Here is a 19661-nt window from a genome sequence, read left to right as displayed (position 1 = left end):
GTGGTGTGGGATATCGGGGGTCTGGGTTCTTCGTGGAGTGATAGGCTTCGCTGCGGCGCAATCGAGGTTGTCAACTGCGGCTTTGGAAATTTTGGCGGCATCTTCCGGGATTCTGCCGAGGTAATCCTCTCACCGCCTTCATTCACTTCCTGCCAAGACATTGCCCCTGACTGCCCGCTGAAAGCCCCTGAAGGTTCGGTGGGGTATTCCCAAACTCCAGTGGTGTGTGTATTTAGTTGCTTCTAAGCACCCAAGTAAACACAAGGCGGCGGCAATGCATTATTGACACATAACCAGTTCAATTAAGCTCACCGCTAAGGCAATATTGCTCGCCCGAGGCCCACTGATTAAAATACGACGCAAACCCAACATACTTCCCCCGAATCAGCAAGGAAAATCCGAAGCCCCGATGAAGCCGTTCCCTCCCTCAAACCCCAATGGAAAGCAATGAGAGCGACCTGAAGCCAATGCCGGTAGCAGACCATAGCATCAGATATCAAGAGAGAAAAACAAGACCAAGAAAAACAACGAAAGGCTACAAAAGAAAGCATGCAGGTGAAAACTGGCTATGCGAAACCAAAACTGCCTTGTCGAACGCACCGCATCACATTTTCCTCCCCGACCCTTTCCTTTGAAACCCGGCCTTAGCTCACTTCCCACAACTTTCCCATCCTCGCCATAGTCATACTGCTCAGCTAGCCGTTGCTCTGCGGCACCAGACAACCAATCTAATCTGAGTCCGGGCCGGGTAGCGTCTCGGGGGACAATGAGTTCCACATGGTTTCCATCTCCTCCCTGCGGCGATAGTCAGCAAAACACAGCTCAAGAGCGCAACAGTAGAGTAAAGAAAGATGGAATACATACCTGTTGACCTCAGCAATCTTGACGCCCCTCTCGCGGCTCAAGAAGGTCAAAAACCGCCTCTTGGTACGATCCCGCTTAAACTGGGCCATGACATGCCCGCGCGGACCCAGGTCCCTACCATCACGGCCCTTCTTATGCGAAACAACCACCTTATTGCTTGCGCGGGCAAACGAGACCTCCTGGATGTCGCCGAGCTTGAGGTGGAAGTTGTAGGGCTTCTTGAAGACAGACCACTTGATAGGCTGGACCGACTCGAGTACCTGGTGCTCAATCACCTTCTTGTCGCCCTGCTTCTCCGTCACCCAGTGCCAGTACTGCGTCACCCCCGGGTGCGTCGCGAACGACCGCGTCTTGACCTGGTGCAGCCGCCAGTCGTTGGGGTGCAGCCGGTCCTCGCTGATCGAGTCGCTCGAGGTGTAGCCGTCGTACTCGAGCCCTGTGGACTTGTCTTCGTCTTTGGCCTCCTTGCCGTGCGCCGCTGCCTTCTTCTCGCCTGTTGCTGACGGCGGGAACGGGCTGTTGAGGATGATCTTAGGCTTGCCGGACGATGGGGTTTCGTTGGTGGACTCGGGCTGGCTCGTGATGATCTTGATCCTTTTCGGCTTTTGCTGCCCACTTGCTGCGCTTGCTGCTGTTGCTGTTGCCGTCGCCGTTGCTGAGGCCGAAGCCGAGGCTGCTGACGCTGATGCTGATGCCGGCGTTTCGGTCGGTGATACCGATGCCTTGCTTGCGCTGGGTATCTTCAACTTGATCGGCGTCGACTCCGGCGTCTGGTGCGGGTCCTTGCGCTTGAGCGACCGCGGGGCCTTCTTAGTGCTGCTGCTGGCTTCCGCAGCCCTGGTCGCGTGTGCCGGCGGTCTGCCGACGCGGGGAAAGCCATTCTTTATCCGGAGCTGCTCAATCTTCCGATCGTGGTACGCCTTTCCTATCCAGCTTGCCACGTCGAACTTGTCGCCCTTCTCCATATACAGCTCATGCAGTCGGTGGCGGAGCCATTCCGACGGTGAGACGTCCAGGCCCATCCGGGGCAGCTCTTCTGTGAGCAACTGCGCCAGCCGGAATAGCGTGTCGTAGTTCGTAATCCGATAGTTGATCCACTTCTTCCCGACCAACTGGTACGGGTGTAACTCGCCCTCCTCTAGAAACTTGAGTACAGTTCGGCCCCTCTTCGCATCTCGGTTCGCCAGGTGCTTGTCGCGGTGTGTCGAGCCCGCCTGGTCGAGTTGGTCGTACTTCTCTTGATGCTTTTGCCGGACCGGTTCAACAAGCTCCTCAATCGGTTTCCATTCAGGCTCCCAATACGGATGCTCGGGAGAGATCTTGGCCAGGGGCACGCCGCGCATCATAGGCGGGTCGGTGAAGACAACCCCGTCGTGCTTAAGGCACAGCACCTCCTTGTTGATCTCGGGGAGATCGTCGGTCTCTGCAGTTTTAGCCGCGGGGGTCGATGGCGCCGTTGGCTTCCTGCTACCCGGAAGGGACTTCCGCGGCGCTTTTTTGGGGGCGGTCTCCTTGCTACCTATCCCGGTGTCCGAGTGGTCAGCGTCGTCTCCGCCTGTCCGGTCCTCTTCATAACTCGCTGATGCTTTATTAGCAGCCGTGAAGCTGGTGCCAAGTGTCTGCGGCTTGCCGGGCGACTTCAGAGGGGACTTGGTCGAGTTACTGTGCCGCGAGCTAGAGGGGCGCTCCACGCTGTTGCCGTGACAGCCTCGCTTATTCCACTCGCAGTTGCCGCACCGCGCAAAATCCGGGTCACCACCGACCATGACACAGCCCTGGAACGGCCCGTGATTCGAAGAGCAGTCCTGGCACGGCCGTGCCTGCACCTCACCCATAGCCTGGACGAAGAAGCTGAGGAACTTGTTAGGCCGAGCATCACCCGGTGGGGGGCGGGGAAGGGCATCCAGATCGTCAGCGGTGAACTTTCGGCCCGGGCGAATCCGAGCCGGCCGCTTGATTGGGAACCGCGAAAAGCGGTCCATGACAGAGTTCCCGGTGCCAGACGCCCGGAGCCGCCCGATCAGGTCGCCTGCCTCGTCCAGCACGTCAACGAGATCTGAAGCGGTGGTTTCGCCTGGCGTTGCCGGCGGGATAGCGCCCCCGGTCATGGATACGGGGGTACCCAGCTCCGGGGTAGTGTCGCGCGAGCTCAGATAAGATGATGAAGAGGGGTATGTGGGTGCCGGGTGAGACATCTCCAAGGGGGACTGAAGTTCATGGTTGCCCTCAGCCGCGGCGTTCGCGGGCGCTGCTTGAACATCGGCCATCTCAACATCCTCCGCGGTGGGCCTGGGCACAACGGTCTGGTTCTCGGGGATTTCGGCCTGTGCAGCGGGCTGCTGGGTTTCCTCAGCGCTGCTCGCCTCGTGGCTCGTCGTCGGTGCTGGCGTGTGGATCTGTTGGCCCGGTTTAGGCAACTCAACACCAGGATCGCGGTCAGCTGTTGGCGGGCGTTCGTCCTCAGGCAGTTCGCTGCGTTCAGCCTCCACGCCGCCCATCTCCGTATCGCCATCAGCGGGTGCCGTTTCCGTCGCGTTGTTCTCCGCCGTGGGGTTTTCGGGTTGCTCGTCGGTGCCGAGTGTGCCCACGTCGGGCATGTCTTTCTCCACGACTTGGGGTTGTTCTTGTTGCCCACTCAAGGCCGCCGTACCAGATGCAGTGCTCTCATCGGCAGCCCGTGATTCCTCGGGTTCTCCGTTAGGGGGCTCCGCGGTAACCGTCATCTCCACAGCCGGCGTCTTCTCTTCTTGCCCATTCTTGACAGCCGGGGCGTACGGGGTCTGCTGGTCTGCCTCGGCGGACTGATCTTTTCCGTGGCCATTAGCGTTGGTGTCGGTTGATTTCCCTTCACCCGCGGCCTCACCGGGCTGCTCGCTCTCCGGCGCCCGCTTTGCATTGTCTTCAGAACCACGCTCGCCCTCGTCGCGCGCCGCACCTTCATCCCGTCTCTCACCCTCATCACGCCTTATCCCCTCGGCCTCATCCTCACCCTTCCCCCGACTCCCCCCATCCCCCTCAACCTGACCCTGCCCACCCCCATCCCCAGCCTCCCCCTCCACCTCCCCCTCCCCCCCACCACGATACGCCAACCCCCCCCGTCTATACCTCTCAAACCACCCCCTCCGCTCCTCATCCTCCCGCCCCCTCCTGACCGCCCTCTCCCTCTGCTCCGCCTCAAACGCCCTCTCCACCTTGTCCAGCTCCGCCTGGCCGGCATCGCACTCGGCGCGCAGCGCGTGCAGCTGCCGCAGCAGGTCCTCCTGGGCCTTGAAGGTGTCGAGCAGGTGCTGGCGCAGGGGCGCGACGCGGGCGCGGTGGGCGGATGCGAGCGCCGTGTCCTCGTGCGCGCGCTGCTGCCGCATCGAGGTGAAGTAGTTTTGCTCGATTTGCGGCCAGGGGGAGGGGTCCGCTGCTGCTGTTGATGATGATGGCGGTGGGGCGCGGGCTGGGGTTGCGGGTAACGGGGCGGCGGTGGTGGTTTGTGTGGTTGCTGAGGTTGGGGTGCTGGTTGTGGTGGTGGTGGCGGCGGTGGCGGTGGGGGTGGGTTTCCAGTTGGGTTGCGATGATGCAGAGTGTGCTGATGCCGCTGGCGCGGAGGATGCTGTTACCGGTGCCATGGTGGCAACGTTTGATGGTGATGTGATGATGGCGATGATGGTGAGTGAATAGTCGGATAGCAGATAGCGGGAATGAAACCTTGAAGTAAGACGGGGATGGATGAGATGACTAGGCCAAGGTAGTCGGTGCCGTGCGGATACACCGGTAGGGTTCCAAGGTAGGCTCGGTCAGCGACGGATTGGGGATCCGAAGTCTGAAGTAAGATGATTCATTGAAAAAGGATGGCTGTGTTTTTGCTTCCTCAGTCAGCGCGGGGTTCCATAGGTCCTGGAAAAAAGCCTGCCAGTGTCTGCCGAGAAAATAGGAACCGACCTAGTGCCACCGACGGAGATTTGATTCGGTGCGCTCGGCAGGTGCCCAGGCAGGCGCGGAGGGCGTAAAAGAGAGGCCACGTCTCGATTTAAAAAAACAGGCGCGATAGATGCAAATAATTGAAGAAGCGGTGAATCAACGCGAAAGTGACGCGCGAATGATGGAGATGTCCGAAAGGCGGGAGACTGTCGGACTTGATGAGTGCAGTGATTCGCGATGAGCGATGTGAGCGATCACTCGTCGCGGCTGAGCGACGTGACGGTCGACCTGCTGAAACCCCGGGTTGTGCCGGGAACGCTAGGGAGGACCGGCGTACACGTGGTATCGCGATGGTAGCCCGGATAGGTGGGATTGAATTCTTTGGGAAGAGCTCAGTGGTAGCCCGAAACTGCCAAACTGGTAGTCTGTCCTCTCGCAAACGGCCTAATCGCGTGCTTCGAGGTGACCCTGTCACGATCAGCAGGTGGCTAATTTAATCAACAGCGAATGCTCAGATCAAAAGGAAATGCAAAAACCTACCCTGGCCAACGTTTGTAATGTTTCAGTTCCGAGGTTGAATTTACTGACATGAAACTTGGCTCAACTGAAATTCGTGACGCGCCACGAGGTAGTCACTGAAAGTTTTGGAAATAAACAGTGCCGGTTGGTTGCTCGGTCCACAAAGGAAGTGAAAGGGGATAACGCAGCTACCTAGGCCCGTAGGTCAGGAAATTCGAAGGTTGGTGGTGAAGGAAATTGATTCAGTTGGTATCCCCGGTCGACGCCCACCCTGGAAAGGATGGGAGCTGAGAATGGATGGATGGCCCAGACCGGTGGATTTCGGACTGTTTGCAAGCCCACAACTTTCAGAGGTATATACAAACGCCGAGACATGTACCTACCTAGGTAAGGTAGGTTAGGTGCATACACACCAGAAGAGGCTGAGCGACCTAGTTGGGTACGGGCATATGGGGTCGCACAGAATACCGATTTTCAGCGGCACCGAGTTCGCTGTTCCAATGAGGCGTCAGATTTTGAATTGAACGGATGCGAGGAGCAAGCTGATTTCAGTCGGTTACATCTAGCAGCGCCGCGGCCTCCATGGATGCCGTTGGGGTCGAAAAGTGGGAACTTGGATCCCAGAAGTTCCTTGCTTGAGCTGCGGTCAAAAATAGGGGCGTCCATCTGCAAGCTACCTGGTGTAGATGTTCTGTCCAGGACACAAAATAAAGTTGGTACGTGGCTGACCTGATCCTGTGAGGATCTTTCTCTCATGCACTGATTCCAGTTAAGTTTGAAACCATTACCTCGCCACACTACTCGCCCACACGCCCTGAACTCATCACGATGGTGGAAATATTAGTGTAGACTAACTAGCGTATACGGCTATACAATAAAAAGGATGGGAAAATGCGTCCAAAGCTGTGTATTACCGAATGTCATTGTCGAGGCCCACGCCTTTGAACTTTATCCCCGCTGATGACCGCCACTCATCTCAGAGAGACCATTTTATGTCCGTCTCAAAACACCCAACCCAACGCCAGAAAAGAAGCGCCCAACTCGCTGATACCGAATGAGACAAAATAGAAAGTATCATGGCACTGCATCGCATCCCTACCACCAACAGACTGCGGCACAGGCTTCGGCCCCCACGCTAACCCTTCAACGGACGAATCCCGGTGATAGTGCCAGCAACGCCGCCCCCCAACCCCTTGGCGACCGTCTCACCGTTTCAAACCGGCGCTTAATACCTCGAATGCCGGTTCGGGCTGGGCGAGTACGAGTTATCGTACGCCGTCGACTGGCCGTACGGGTCGTCGTGGTAGACGGTGGCCCGGCGGTCCTCCTCGGGCAGCAGGTCCTTAACCTCCCAGTTGTTCATGCGCGTGCCGACCGAGAACTCCAGATCCTCCTTAGTGATCGAGTCCCAGTACTTGTACACCATCATGACGGCGAGCAGGTTGCACGTGGTCGCGAAGAACAGCCCGTCCAGGTAGTGGCTGATAGCCTTGCAGATGGGCGCGCTGGCGGCGTACAGGATGACCTGGCCGGCGACGAAGAAGAACATGCCAAAGGCAATGTCGCCCAGGGGCCAGCGGTCGTGCAGCGTGCGCATCACCAACAGGACCTGCAGCACCACGTAGACGAAGAGCTGGACCGCGTTGAGCAGATACAGCACCACGAACAGCCCGATGGTGTTGGTGGGTCCCAGCCCGGCCCATGTCTTAAACGTGGCCAGGGCCACGAGGAACGAGATGACGAAGGCGGCGACCGAGCAGAGCCGCATCATCCAGAGCGAGAGCGGCGTGCCGTCCTCGTACAGCTGGAACCCGACAAAGCCGTTGATCATCAGGCACGTCACCGTGGCCGAGGCAAGCCCCGCCTGCACGGCAACAAAGTACGGGTATGGCGCCGAGCCCGGGGGTACTACGCCGGCGTCGACGCAGAGGGATAGGAAAGTGAGCAGCATGTAGAGGTAGAAGAAGGTGGTAATCTCCTTTCGGCCTGTCGAGCGAACCATTTGTCAGTACCGGTCCTTCCCAAGAAACCCATAACTAGATATCTGGAGACAGCAAAAACGTACCAACTGCTGTAAACTTCCCCCGCACATGCAAGATCATGACCACCGTCATGACCAATGCAATGATGTGCATGGCGCTCGCGGCACCCTGGAAGATAATGGTATTGGCCACCTCAATGTTCCGCGCGTAGCAATCCGGCTCTATCCCCACGCCGCTTGCGATCGATGTTATCGGGCCCACGGAGGAGCAGAGGGGCAGCGGTGCCATGCGGCAGAGGCCGGTGAAGTCACCGAAGCCCATGATTGCGGAGGTTGGGTCGGTCTAACCCCGCCGTCGAAAGGGTAGAATGTTCGGGGGGGCGGTGTCCCTTGTCGGGCGATATTCGGTGGTGTTGCGGCCCACGGTGTGTTGGTGCGAAACCGGGCGAAGCTGGACGTCGAAGAGCAGGCCCCGATGATGCGATGGCTATGCGAAGGAGGGCGAGCGAATGTGTCGCGCCGAACCGAGAATAATAATTGGTATTCGGCGAAGGTGGGGATCAACGAGTGGGATGCATCAACGAGTCGTCATTCAAGGCTCAGGGCTGTCTGGCCATGATCCCGGGCCTGTCCGTCTGGCTGGTTGCTCGGCTGTTGGTGTGCGACGGAACGAGGCTTGGGGGATGCGTTGCTGTGGAAAAAGGAGAGCGGCGGAGCCGCCCAGCCAAGGGTTTCCGAGTTGGCACAACACGAGCCACTCAGCGCCTTCCCGTGCCCCCATCATCTGCGGAACAGGCTCACAGGGGGCCATCGAAACTGTCTCGCCTAAATAGCCTGATGCGGCATAGCACATCACGATTGGGTTGAATTTGTTTTGATGCGATCTGCGGCATCCAAGCTGTTTCCATCTTGAAAAGCCGAAAGGGGAAGCAGATTCGAGATGCTTTTTTGTGGTTGACGGAACCTCTCTCCCGGTGTTTCTGATTTTCTTCACTCTCTTTTCCCACCGCCTTTCCATTCCCATCTAACTGTATTTCACAGGTGATTACTCACTCGTTTGCTCACAAACAAAAAACCCGTAATTTGCGCAACTCCCCTTCAAGCGATTTTCAGTCCCCTGCCGCTCGTGATCTCGGGTATCGGGCCACGCCAAGGCAGCCAACCCAAGCCTCGTATTTGCTTGTTTTTGCACTTCCCGTGCTGAACCTTCTGACTTTGGTTTTCCCTGGAGTTGGGGGGGAAAAGCCGGAAGTAGTAATCCTGTATCTCGATGCTCGACTTGTCGTTAAAACATCATCCAGAAGCAAAGAAGTTACCTTGATTCTCTTTTCTTTTCTTCGGTTTCTATGAGTCGCTCGAGATGCGTGGAATTGATGTTGGTTGGGACAAAAGAACCGGTAGTTACATGTAATCCTAGCACTGACAAGTGTCGAATCCTTTTCCTTCATTTTTTTTTTTTTTTTCAAACATGAGTCGGTTGTTCCTCAAGCCTCAACTCCCAGCGACTCATGATCAAAATCAACATTCCATAACTGCCTCGGTATGTAGGTACGTTAGGTAGGTAGCTACTTGCCAGCCGACATCACGATGTGCATCTCAGCTCAAGCTCAGTCTTGCTATCTGCCACAGTACACCCTAGTATGTGTACCCAACTAAGGTATCGGGTTCGAAATCCCTTTGTGAACCCCCTACTCAAAGGTGAGGACTGCCCTAAAGCGGACCTTGCCGCTGAGCATAGCATCTGCAGAGATCAGAGTTAATCCAGAGCAAATATGGAGAACATGGACAAACACTCACCATAAGCCTCGTTGGCTTTCTCCAACGGGAACTTCTCGATCATGCAGCCGATGTCCTGCAGCTGGGCGAACTTGATAGCGTCCTCCATATCAGTTGCATGTCCAGCGGGCCAAGCGTGGATGGACAGCCCCTTTTGGATCTGCGAAACCGTTAGCATAACCTTCCACGACGCTGCAATACTTGTCTTAGAGTGGCCTCACCATCGGTGTGATGTTGAACGGCACCTCGCCCGGAACTGTCCCCAACCGTCAGTGAATCCTATCCATGCCGCGCTCCCAACAGAGATGCCAGTATAAAAAGCGAATCTTGCACTCACGGGAAACGATCAACAACTTCCCCTTCGGCGCCAGCCCCTGCAGCAGCTCCGGGATCTGCTCCGCGTTCGGGCTCGTCGTCACGATCATGGCCGCCCCACCAAGCTCCTTCAGCGCGGCCCCGGCCTGAACCTTGGTCGTATCGATGTACTCATGAGCGCCCAGCTTGCGGGCAAAGGCCTCCTTGTCGGCGCCGCGTGAGACGGCCACGGTGCGGAAGCCGAACTTGTTGGCGTACTGCACGCCGAGGTGGCCCAGGCCGCCGAGCCCCTGGATGGCCACCGTCTCGCCGGGCGGGATGTTCATCTGCCGCATCGAGTTGAACACAGTCACGCCGGCGCAGAGCAGGGGCGCGTAGCTGGCGGCGTCGACGTCGTCAGGGACTTTGACGCCCGCTTCGGAGCGGATGAGCACGTATTCCGCGTCTGTGGGTCATTAGTCAAGTGCTACCCCTGAGTGCGGCGTATTCGTATGAACTTACACCCGCCATTCCTGGTGACTCCGTTGATGGCCTCGTTTTCGCACATCTGGAAAAGGCTCTTCTTGCAGGCTCCGCAAGTGCCTTCACCACAACGTTGGTTAGCCGTGAACTGATGATGATTCCATATCATTGAAGCAATCCGAACCCACCATCGTGACCGCCGTGCCAGCCCCCTCCGATACGGTCACCAACCTTCCACGCCACAACATCCTCGCCGACAGCCGCGACACGGCCAATGACCTCGTGGCCGGGCGTCAAGGGGCTAGGGGGGAATGCTGGATTAGTAACGGATGGCCTCCTGAGGGCTGGGCAGCCCTGGACGGGAACCGGCACTCACAAGCCAATACCGTAGGCGTTCCCCTGAACAAAAGTGTCGGAATGGCAAACACCGCAGGCCTCGACCTTTACGAGCACCTCATTCTTGCCGGGGAGCTGCAGCTGGGCATCCTCGATGCTAAGGCGAGATCCCTGGCCCGTGAAGGCGGCCTTCCTGAAGGTCTTGGGGAGTGAGGACATGATGGTTTTGTTAGGTGATTTGTTGCTGAGAGAGGATAAAGGTTGAGGCTGTTTAGATAGGTAGGTACCAAGATGGGTGTCGGAGAAATCAAGCTTGGGATAGCTTTGGGGACGGGGTTCTATTTAACTGTCTGTATCACCGTGATAGCCAATGAAGAAGCACTCAAAGTTGGCTATCAGTGGCTTGAGATCTCCCGCGTTCAGATGCTCTTTGTGGAGGGGTTTCCGGTATCTCCTTCGGGAAGATGGAGTACCCGAGAGCAGGACACACATGGTTTGAGACAAGTGCGAACTTGGTCAACCAATGGCGACCGCCGCAGCGACGACGACGTCGTCGATTTCCGGTAACGGGCCGGATCGCCCAATCCAAGGTCGGCGGATTGAAGACGTCACAATCAGTGGCGACGAGTTCGATGCAGCCCCTTACTCATCCGGCGGTCCACTTGCATCGGTTAAGAAGGTAGAGTAGCAATGCCTTTCAGTTATCATTCAGCTTCAATATTAATAATCAGTTTCTCTTACTTTGTTGATTAGGTGATCACAAAAGATTCAGACAACCTCATGCAATTTTATCAAGTAAAAGGCTAGCAATTTGTGTTTAGCCATTCCTAGGCTGTGAAGGAGTACCTAAATTGCCCAACCTGTTTCGGAGATCAACACCATGCCCGGAGTTTGAGGAATTATCGCCATTAAGCCTAGGGCCGCGCGCTCGCTGATGCCTACGCAAGTGCTATACAACAGTTGCTGAATTACATGCTCCCCGATGGTTGCCACCGAGGCTGCCTGAGACGTCACTCTTCTCGGACTCTCGGAGTCCCAAAGCGGCCTTAGTCCTCCCAGAGCATCTCCAGATGACGAGGGCCAAACCCAGGAACGTTTGTAAGCCCGGAAATCTACAACATTGACGAAGAAGGGGGAAGTGGGTTTATGGCTAAGAGCCGATTGGGGACCACGCCAGCTCGAATTGCTATAAAACACACACCCTAGACATTGAGGCGAGCAGACGTCCCGACATCCTACAAGCCAACGTCCCCTTTCTTTCACCCCGCTCCAGCAACTACTCCCTCGCCGGCGTATCCTTCACCAACCCCCCCATCATCGCCTCGGGGTACCTCGTCCCCCACACCTCGGCCCTCTCCACCGCCTCCCGGATCTCCCTCTTCTCCCCCCCCTCCAACCCCTCAAACACCCCATTCGCCCCCCAATTCTCCTCCAAAAACCCCACCCTCTTCGTCCCCGGGATCGGAAACACCCCCTCCTGACGCATCAGCCACGCCAGCGTCAGCTGTCCCGACGAGCACCCCTTCCGTGCCGCCACCCGCTCCATCTCGCGCACCAGCTCCATGTTGCGCGGGAAGTTCTCGGCCGAGAACCGCGGCACCGCGCGCCGGAAATCGCCCTCGGCGAAGTCGTCGCGCGACGTGTATCGCCCCGTGAGCATCCCGCGCCCGAGCGGGCAGTAGGCGACGACGGCGATGCCGAGGTCGCGGCAGGTTTGCAGGAGGCTGAGGCTGGGGTCGTTGTTGCTGCTTCCTGGGAGTGGGGGGCCGGGTTGTTCGATGTCCATGGAGAAGGGGCTGTATTCGATCTGGTAGGCGCGGATGGGCAGGATGCGCGCGGCGCGGCGGAGGGTGTCGGCGCCGCATTCGGAGAGGCCGATGGAGCGGACTTGGCCGGAGCTGGAGGTGAAGGGTGGTTGGTTAGATGGGGAGGGTTTGGAGGGATAAGGTACCTAGTTGTGGGGGGTGAGGTGGGAACGTACTCGACAAACTCCTTGAGGGTTTCGATCACATCTTCGATGGGGGTCTTGCCGCTGATGCGGTGGCTGTTGTTTGGTTCTGTCAGTATCTGCTAGATATGCTTTTGGTGGGCCACGTTGGCCCCGAGATGTTGGCTTACCAGTATAGCAAGTCAATGTAATCCGTCTTCAGACGCCTCAACGCCTCCTTCACGGCGCCGCGGATGAACTCTGGGTCATTTCTAAACTCGCGACCACCATCGGGCCTGACGTAGTTACCGAACTTGGTGGCCAAGAAAATCTAGAGGCTGTTAGTTCGACGCTGGTGACCGGGACCTTGGGGAACACGCACATCCTTCCGCTTTCCGGTCCGCTCGAACCACTTGCCCAGTAAATCCTCGCTGTCCCCGTACAAGGCGGCCGAATCCCAGTGCACACAGCCGAGCTCGTGAGCTCGGTCGAGAAGTTTGAAGCGTTCCTCATCCGGAGGTGGTGTCCCATAGAAAGCTAGAAAGTGTGTCAATATTGGTGACGACGTGGACAGGTTGATTAGAGTGAGAGACCCACAGCTCAAACCCATGAGGCCGAGACCTAAGATGGGGATGGTAGGGCCATCTCGGCCGAGTTGGCGGGTGGGGATGTTGGGTAGTGTTGACATGGTTAGGGGTAAGGGCTGTTCAACGTCGATGATGTTACATACGATGATAGTTAAGGAGGTGAAGGGCTTGTGGGAGACCACATAAAATCAATAGTAAATATTTCTCATCCCTTTGATCCCACCTTGGAGGGCAGTCTGGCGCCTGGTGGACCGGGCCGTGGAGATCTACGAGGCCGCTCGGAGAAAGACTCCCGTACGCCGGGCCTAACCTCGCGCCCCGAAACGCTTAATGTGTATTAAATATGTGCTCCCCCGTTGGCCCCCTTGACACAGGCTTCCGGGCAACGAATGGCCTTGTTGGGAGGACCAAAGCCAAGCCCCGGAAGGCTAGAGCTAATGCCGGCGTGAGTGCCGTTGCCCCCGTAAGTGGAGCCCGGGCCGTTGGTCGGTAACTTCGACGGAGCTCAGACTAACCCAAGGGTGCTAGGGAGGATTTTCAAGATCAGATATGTCGATGGACTGGTTGGTTATGTGCTCAACTACACTTATGTCATGCCCAGGGTGAACTGCGAAGTGAGATTCTATTTGCAAGACCATATACCTGTTAGTTCCCTTTGGGGTTTGCTTCCCCGGTGAAAAGAATGGGCACTACTGTTTTGCTAACTGGGAGACGGAAGCGGTCCACAATTGTACAGCTACCCGGTGACCGCCTGGAACTCTGAGAGAGTTCATGGCTGATGAGAATAGAAGAATAGGCGGTTAAAGAGGAGAGGAAGCCTAGCATGTTAGCGCCCGTCACACGTGTGGCGCGGCATTGATTGTGATAGTGAGTCTTATTTAGCCGTTTGTTTTGATCGCAGTCTTGAGCTCAAACACAGGAATAAGGCGGCGTTGTTAAGGCTGATGATTTTGGTCAACTTCAATTGCATCGATTGCATGTGCCCATGACATTTCTCCTACAGTCCCTCCTCTTTCATCTTGCGGTTATAGTATGGGAATTGAGTTATCTCCGCGGCCAGAAACACAAACCCATCTTGCCCCTGGCGTACCACCTCTTCGGGTTCGGAAATTTCGAAGAATCGGGATCTCCCGTGACTCGGAGTGGCGGCGGAGGCGGTGAAAGTGATGCATCAAAAACTTGTTAAAGCGAAGAACGCGAGCCCCGCCTATGACGTGTTTTGCCCCCTCTGTTTTTGCCGAGCTTGCCCCGCAACCCCGCGCCTGCTTCTTCAGCGCTCTCCGGGGATCCGGACGCCCTCACACTGCATCAAATAACAAGTACCGTGCAGCAGATCCTTCACATGCCATTGTATTCAAAATCCCAAGCCTTAGGGTGTACTTCATACATGTACGCTGGAGTACTTGTGTGTACGTTAGAATCATCGCCCCATGGCTGATCCAGATACGCCACATGAGGGAAGTCTGCGAAAATACGCGAGGCATGTTCTGGATCGTCGCCGCTATCATGCACGCAGAAGGGTCCTCCTGGCAGCTCACGGATTGGAGATTTGATCGGTCCTGTCGTACTTGGGTCGGGTTTACGGCGACACCGGAACAGCCTTTGAAAACAGGCCAACGGTGTGTTAATTGAAACACCATGATTCGCCCGAAGTCAGATCTCGGCAAACCACGTGGAGACTTGGCGCTGTTGCTGTGCCTTGAAGTTGGTGCGTCTCAAGAAAAGCCTGCGGGCCGAACGGCGTTTCGCCCAGGGCTGGATCAAGCAGCCAGCGCTTGTGATGCGGCGCAGTTGGAGCAACATCCGCATTGGGTATGTTCGTCAGCCAAAGAAAGGACAGGGAGTCAAGGGAGTGACGAATACTGTGTTGTGTGTTGTTTAATTTTACACTGCCTGCTTCCCGCTTGCTCGGAGAACCCGGCTGGCTGGAACTCTTTTTGGAGCGCTTCCGAGGAGAAGGAGAGGTCCTGGATGTTCGGCATGGGCCGCCACTGATGAATGGCTCAGCGGGCAGGTGGTCTCGCGGGCCAGCGGTCACCAGACGAGCTGCGATTGGCTGCCAGTGCCACCCCTCAATCCCCGCCATGGAAGTGGCAGGCTGCGTGCAGGGGTCCGCTGTCCAGGAAGACATCACCACTCCCCTGCAGCTGCAGATCACGCATCCGAATTGCCATTTCTTGCTATTTCCTCACTGCGGATAGGTCAACAGGAGCCAGCATCTGAGGACCTCGATCTGATCATGGATACTTGAGACTTTTTTGCCTGCCGCATTGACTGCGAGCAATTCACCGCCAGCGACTTACCTAGTATAGTTCCCAACTTTAGCGCATTCCGCAAACGTTTTGCTCCGAGCCACAGCAGTGCCAACCGTTCACGAGCTACTCCAGACGAAAGCGCTCTTTGATACCACCACCGATCGAACCACAAGCCGAGCTCGACATCCTCGAGATCCCGCAAATCTGACACGCCGCACGCGGAAGCAGGGAGCTCAATCGATCCAGATCTCCTGCGCCGCATCGAACTGGCACGGTAAAACGACCCGACCCGTAATACCGACCTCGACGTTGGCTCTTTGATATATCTCTCGACCAACCCGCCGCACATTCCACCCTCTTGTGTTCTAGACCAAACCTTCCATCCCACGACGCTTCGAGGCCCTGGTGCTCCCGAGACACAAAGCCAGGTACAAAAACACCACAAAGCGAACCATACCACGGCGCATATTTGGAGATCGGAAGAAATAATAATAATGGGGCTGATATGATTCAAGTGTCCAAGGTGCGTGCTCACGGACCGCATCCGTTGTTCTCCCCCCCACCAGCTCGCCGTTTCCATCCCAACCCGTTCCCCAACGCACCGGTACCCTTTCCCTCTCGAGTCAGTCTCGATCCCCATACCCCAACCGGCCATGCCCTTGCCCCTTTGACGCAACCGCAACCACCACCATGCCTGTTCATTATGGCTCTGCATCGGGACCGTCGCCAGTCTGGCCCACCGAGCGCCTCATCAGCGACCATGGGCGCATTGCATGTCATTTCTCGCCAACATGACTATCTCGCAGGCCACACGCTCCAGCCAGTCTCCGCCTTCAGCGCCGTCTCCGGACTCGGTGTGTTCGACGTTGAGGACATGTCCAATTCCTTTATGCCTGGTGGTTGTGTGTGCTGCGCGGTTGCTTGTCTTCCCAATCCGTCCCATCATTTACACACTCTTCACCCTTACTCTTCCTTGTCCGCCCCTTCTGGTCCCTGGTGCAGCCCTGCCTATCCCTAACTCACGGCATCCATTGTCACCTGCATATCATACCACACTTGTCGGGATTCCGTTCTGACCGGGCCGCCATGTCTTCTGTAGATCCATTATACGACCGTCTGCGACCCCAGCCACTCTACAGCTCTATTGACGGCTCCGTCTACTACGAGCCGCGCCGACAGCCAGAGCGCGGGTTCCCACGTCCGTTGATCCAGTCCCGCCAGTGTCGCCCGCACTCGATCAACATCCTCTCATACCCCTCTGGCTTTGTGCCGCACGACCTCCGGCCCCCTAAACCGTCCGGGCGCAAAGCGACACGGCACGAGAAACGAGACGAAAGGAAGAGGAAGAGGGAGGAAGCAAAAGAAAGGAAGAGGGAAGAGAAGGTGCGAAGGAGGGAGGAAGAGCGGCGCAGGGAAAACCAAGAGAAGAGGCGATCTCTACGATCTCTGCGATCCCTACCACCGGGCAGCGAAAAGGTCGGCAGGGTCATCGACAAGATATTCGCCGCCTTCTCCAGCACCCCGAAACCGGCACCCACCGTATCCGCAACCCCAACCCGAACCCCGAGGACAGAGTCGAGACCGTCCAGCTTCATCAGTTTCGCTCGCAGGCTATCTCGGCTCGAACCAGCACCTCTAGAGCCGATCGTTGTTGAAGAACCAGTCGCCGAGCCGTCCGCCATGATGACTGGTGCCGCTGTTCCCCGGCCCCGCGCCGCAACCACGGCCGCCACGTCGACGAGCCGGAATAACATGATGTCGATACGTTCGGCAAAAACCATGATGAGCTCGTCTGTCTCCGAGGTCCAAAAGCCGGTTGCATCAGGTAGCGGCGTATCATGTTCCATTCTCTTGGCCGAGCCCAACGTTTTCCTGACCGGCTTCGACCACGATAGCAACACGCGGCGCGGAGCCCAAACCACCAGCGCCCTCCTTCGCGGGAAGCTGCAGCTAAATGTGTCCAAGAACGTCAAGATCAAGTCTGTCTCGTTGACACTAGTCGGCAAGGCCAGGACAAATTGGCCCGAGGGCATCCCCCCGGCGAAGACAGACTTGTTCGAGGAGCAGACCCTCCGCACCCAATCACTCGTCTTCTTCCGGGCCATGAACCAAGAGATGTGGGATACCGAGTACGGCAGCCAGTGTACCTATGTTCACAAGGCCACTGGCCTGATGGGCGCTCTACAGCCAACCGCCTCCAGCGGAGCTCTCCCCATCCTCGGCAAGGGTCGCAACAACACCCTTACCGCCAAAGAGTACAAGAAGCTCTCGTTGCAGTCCGTCAACTCGCGGAGCTTTGGTAAGGGCGATTCCCCCCATATCAACCCGGTCCAGGCAAAAGGGTACAAGGTGTTCCGCCCGGGTACCTACGAATACTCTTTCGAGCTTCCCCTCGACCACAGCCAGCTGGAAACCGCAAAACTGCCGTATGGGTCGGTCCGATGGGACCTTGAGGCTGCCGTGGAGCGCGCGGGCGCCTTCAAGCCCAACCTCCACGGCTCGAAAGAGGTGTCGATTGTTCGTTTGCCGGACCAAATGTCGCTTGAGACGGTCGAGCCCATCTCGATCAGCCGGCACTGGGAGGACCAGCTGCACTACGACATCATCATCTCCGGCAAGAGCTTCCCTATCGGAGGCAGGATACCCATTGCCTTCAAACTCACGCCGCTGGCCAAGGTGCAGGTTCACAAGCTCAAGGTGTATGTAACGGAAAGCATCGAGTACTGGACCAACAACCGCCATGTGACGCGTAAGGACGCCGGTCGCAAAATCCTGCTGCTCGAGAAAGCCGCTGGCAAGCCGCTTGATAAGCGGTACTCGGAGAGCGATATTCGCGTGGTCAGCGGCGGCGAGCTCGCCCCCGATCAGCGAGAGGATGCTCGGCGGATGGCAGCACGACGCAGGATGAGGGATGCCTCTCGGAACCGCGGCGTCGCCCAACCGTTGCCTGAGCCGAGCGACAATCTTTTAGGCGATCTCGACCTCGGGCTCGAAAGCTTCTGGGGCAGCACCGAGATCGAGATGAACGTTCAACTTCCGACATGTGACATGATGACGCGCGACAAGACGCTTCGGCTGCACCCCGACTGCAGTTGGAAGAATGTCAATGTCTTCCATTGGATCAAGGTAGGCTGACACACACAATGACTCTTTTAAACCAGACGCTAACCCTCCCAGCTCGTCATGCGCATCTCTCGGGCAGACCCCGACGATCCCACAGGGAAGCGCCGCCGCCATTTCGAGATTAGCATCGACAGCCCCTTCACCGTTCTCGACTGCCGCGCCACCCAGGCAAACACAGCGCTCCCGCGTTACTGCGGCAGCGACCGGCCGGTCCCCGAGCAACGACAACAGATGTCGTGCGGCTGCCCTGACGCCCACCCACTGGACGCGGGCGCGGCAGCGTTATCCCGGCCCCTGACCATGGTTGAAGAGGACACCATCAGCCTCAACGGGCACCGCCTACGCCTCAACTTCCCCCTTCCGTCAGGCCTCCCGAGCCTGCCGCAAGCAGCCCACCTCCAGGCTGCCGCTGCCAACGCGAGAGCCAACGGACGGCAGGGTAGCTCGCACGGCGCCCGCCCAGAAACCTCCCTCACCCCCGTCGACCCCGAACGGCCCATCCACCTCCTCCGCCACCCGTCGCACAACCCCCCAGCCTTCGACGCCGACCAACCACCACCCACCCTACCTCTCCAAACGCCCCCACCACACTACGACATTATCGTCGGCACGCCGAGCGTCGACGGCCTCGCGGACTACTTCGCCCGGCTCGCCGCCTACGAAGGCGACGTTGACGGCGACACAGACAGCACCGGGCTAGGCATCACACCCCCCGCCTCAGCGAACGCTGGCACCGCCACCACCACCGGCGAACCCACCGCCACCACCCAAATTCCGATCCAAGGCCAGGCGCAAGAAGTCACCGCTGCCGAGAGCGACAACGAGAGCGACACCAACACCATCGGCCCGGACACAGCCGACAACGAACCCACACCTGCATCCGACCCGTCCTCCTCCTCGGCGGTTGACACCCCCGTGGTGGTGGCGGACGCGCGCGCGGCCGAGGTGGATCCGTTTAGTACGCTGCGCTTCCCACCGACCGATGCTGATGGTAATTCGGGTGTGGATGCGGCGGCAGGGGATGGAGATGCGGAGTCGGATGAGGAAGAAGAGGAAGACGATGAGGAGGATGGGCAGGCGAGGCTGCACCGCGGCGGGCGGGTCAATGTGGCGAACCCGCGCACGCCCGGGGGCAGGCTGGTGCCGAGTCGGAGTTTGGAGATTGAGCGGCCGATGGTGAGGTTGGATATGACGGGGGTTTTGATGCGGAGGGGGGGTAACTAAGTTGAGTGTGTGTGGGTGGGTGGTATGGGGAGGGTGTTTGTTAGGTTGGTGTTTGTTGGAGGTAAGGGGGAGGTGTGCATGTGCAGGTGCATTTGGGGAGGGAAGGGTTGGCTGAGATTAGATGGGACGGGGGGAGAGCGGCGTTCTACATTGTTGGGCTTTTGGGCGGGTGGGTGTTGATGATGATGATGCATCATGATAATGCCATGTTCAGTTACATTTTGGGTTTGGTGGCGGAGTTGGTGGCTCAGTTGTTCCGGGGTACATCATGGCGCGCGCTGCAGGGGAGGTTCATCTGGTTCAACAGGTTCAACAGGTTCAGCAGGTTCAGCAGGTTCAACGATCTACGACAGCATTTCACGCGGCATCTGCGCGGCATGGCG

At 57.7% G+C, this 19661-nt stretch overlaps 6 protein-coding genes across 6 annotated transcripts; 1 reads left to right on the top strand and 5 right to left on the bottom strand.

The window, feature by feature from the left end:
- Positions 1–728: 728 nt before the first annotated feature.
- On the bottom strand, positions 729–4736 carry F5144DRAFT_651627 (uncharacterized protein; the record flags this gene model as incomplete). Its single annotated transcript, XM_066793035.1, has 2 exons — positions 865–4736; positions 729–795 (listed from the first exon to the last, which is right to left on the bottom strand). The coding sequence occupies exons 1-2, from the start codon at positions 4479–4481 to the stop codon at positions 729–731; spliced, it is 3684 nt and encodes a 1227-aa protein (XP_066640746.1). The 5' UTR covers positions 4482–4736.
- Positions 4737–6282: 1546 nt separating this feature from the next.
- On the bottom strand, positions 6283–7688 carry F5144DRAFT_270607 (chitin synthase export chaperone). The gene is made up of 2 exons (XM_066783610.1): positions 7358–7688; positions 6283–7278 (listed from the first exon to the last, which is right to left on the bottom strand). The coding sequence occupies exons 1-2, from the start codon at positions 7593–7595 to the stop codon at positions 6518–6520; spliced, it is 999 nt and encodes a 332-aa protein (XP_066640745.1). The 5' UTR covers positions 7596–7688; the 3' UTR covers positions 6283–6517.
- A 1153-nt stretch (positions 7689–8841) lies between these two features.
- Positions 8842–10503, bottom strand: F5144DRAFT_270573 (chaperonin 10-like protein). The gene is made up of 7 exons (XM_066783609.1): positions 10203–10503; positions 10015–10127; positions 9866–9946; positions 9387–9809; positions 9271–9305; positions 9071–9209; positions 8842–9014 (listed from the first exon to the last, which is right to left on the bottom strand). Exons 1-7 carry the CDS (start codon positions 10379–10381, stop codon positions 8962–8964), a joined length of 1023 nt encoding a protein of 340 aa, XP_066640744.1. The 5' UTR covers positions 10382–10503; the 3' UTR covers positions 8842–8961.
- Positions 10504–11438: 935 nt separating this feature from the next.
- On the bottom strand, positions 11439–12777 carry F5144DRAFT_613265 (NADP-dependent oxidoreductase domain-containing protein; the record flags this gene model as incomplete). Its single annotated transcript, XM_066791741.1, has 5 exons — positions 11439–12060; positions 12144–12206; positions 12281–12420; positions 12472–12626; positions 12687–12777. The coding sequence occupies 5 exons, from the start codon at positions 12775–12777 to the stop codon at positions 11439–11441; spliced, it is 1071 nt and encodes a 356-aa protein (XP_066640743.1).
- Positions 12778–14822: 2045 nt separating this feature from the next.
- Positions 14823–15832, bottom strand: F5144DRAFT_270528 (uncharacterized protein). Its single transcript, XM_066783607.1, has one exon. It carries the CDS (start codon positions 15644–15646, stop codon positions 14879–14881), a length of 768 nt encoding a protein of 255 aa, XP_066640742.1. The 5' UTR covers positions 15647–15832; the 3' UTR covers positions 14823–14878.
- F5144DRAFT_270536 (uncharacterized protein) lies at positions 15833–19300 on the top strand. The gene is made up of 2 exons (XM_066783608.1): positions 15833–18057; positions 18109–19300. The coding sequence occupies exons 1-2, from the start codon at positions 16018–16020 to the stop codon at positions 19276–19278; spliced, it is 3210 nt and encodes a 1069-aa protein (XP_066640741.1). The 5' UTR covers positions 15833–16017; the 3' UTR covers positions 19279–19300.
- The last annotated feature ends 361 nt before the right edge of the window (positions 19301–19661 follow it).

This window comes from Chaetomium tenue, assembly GCF_020726465.1.
Source record: "Chaetomium tenue strain MPI-SDFR-AT-0079 chromosome Unknown F5144scaffold_5, whole genome shotgun sequence".
NCBI classification, from domain to species: Eukaryota; Fungi; Ascomycota; class Sordariomycetes; order Sordariales; family Chaetomiaceae; genus Chaetomium; species Chaetomium tenue.
The sequence above is the reverse complement of the archived record's forward strand: the minus strand, read 5'-3'. Positions and strand labels throughout refer to the sequence as shown.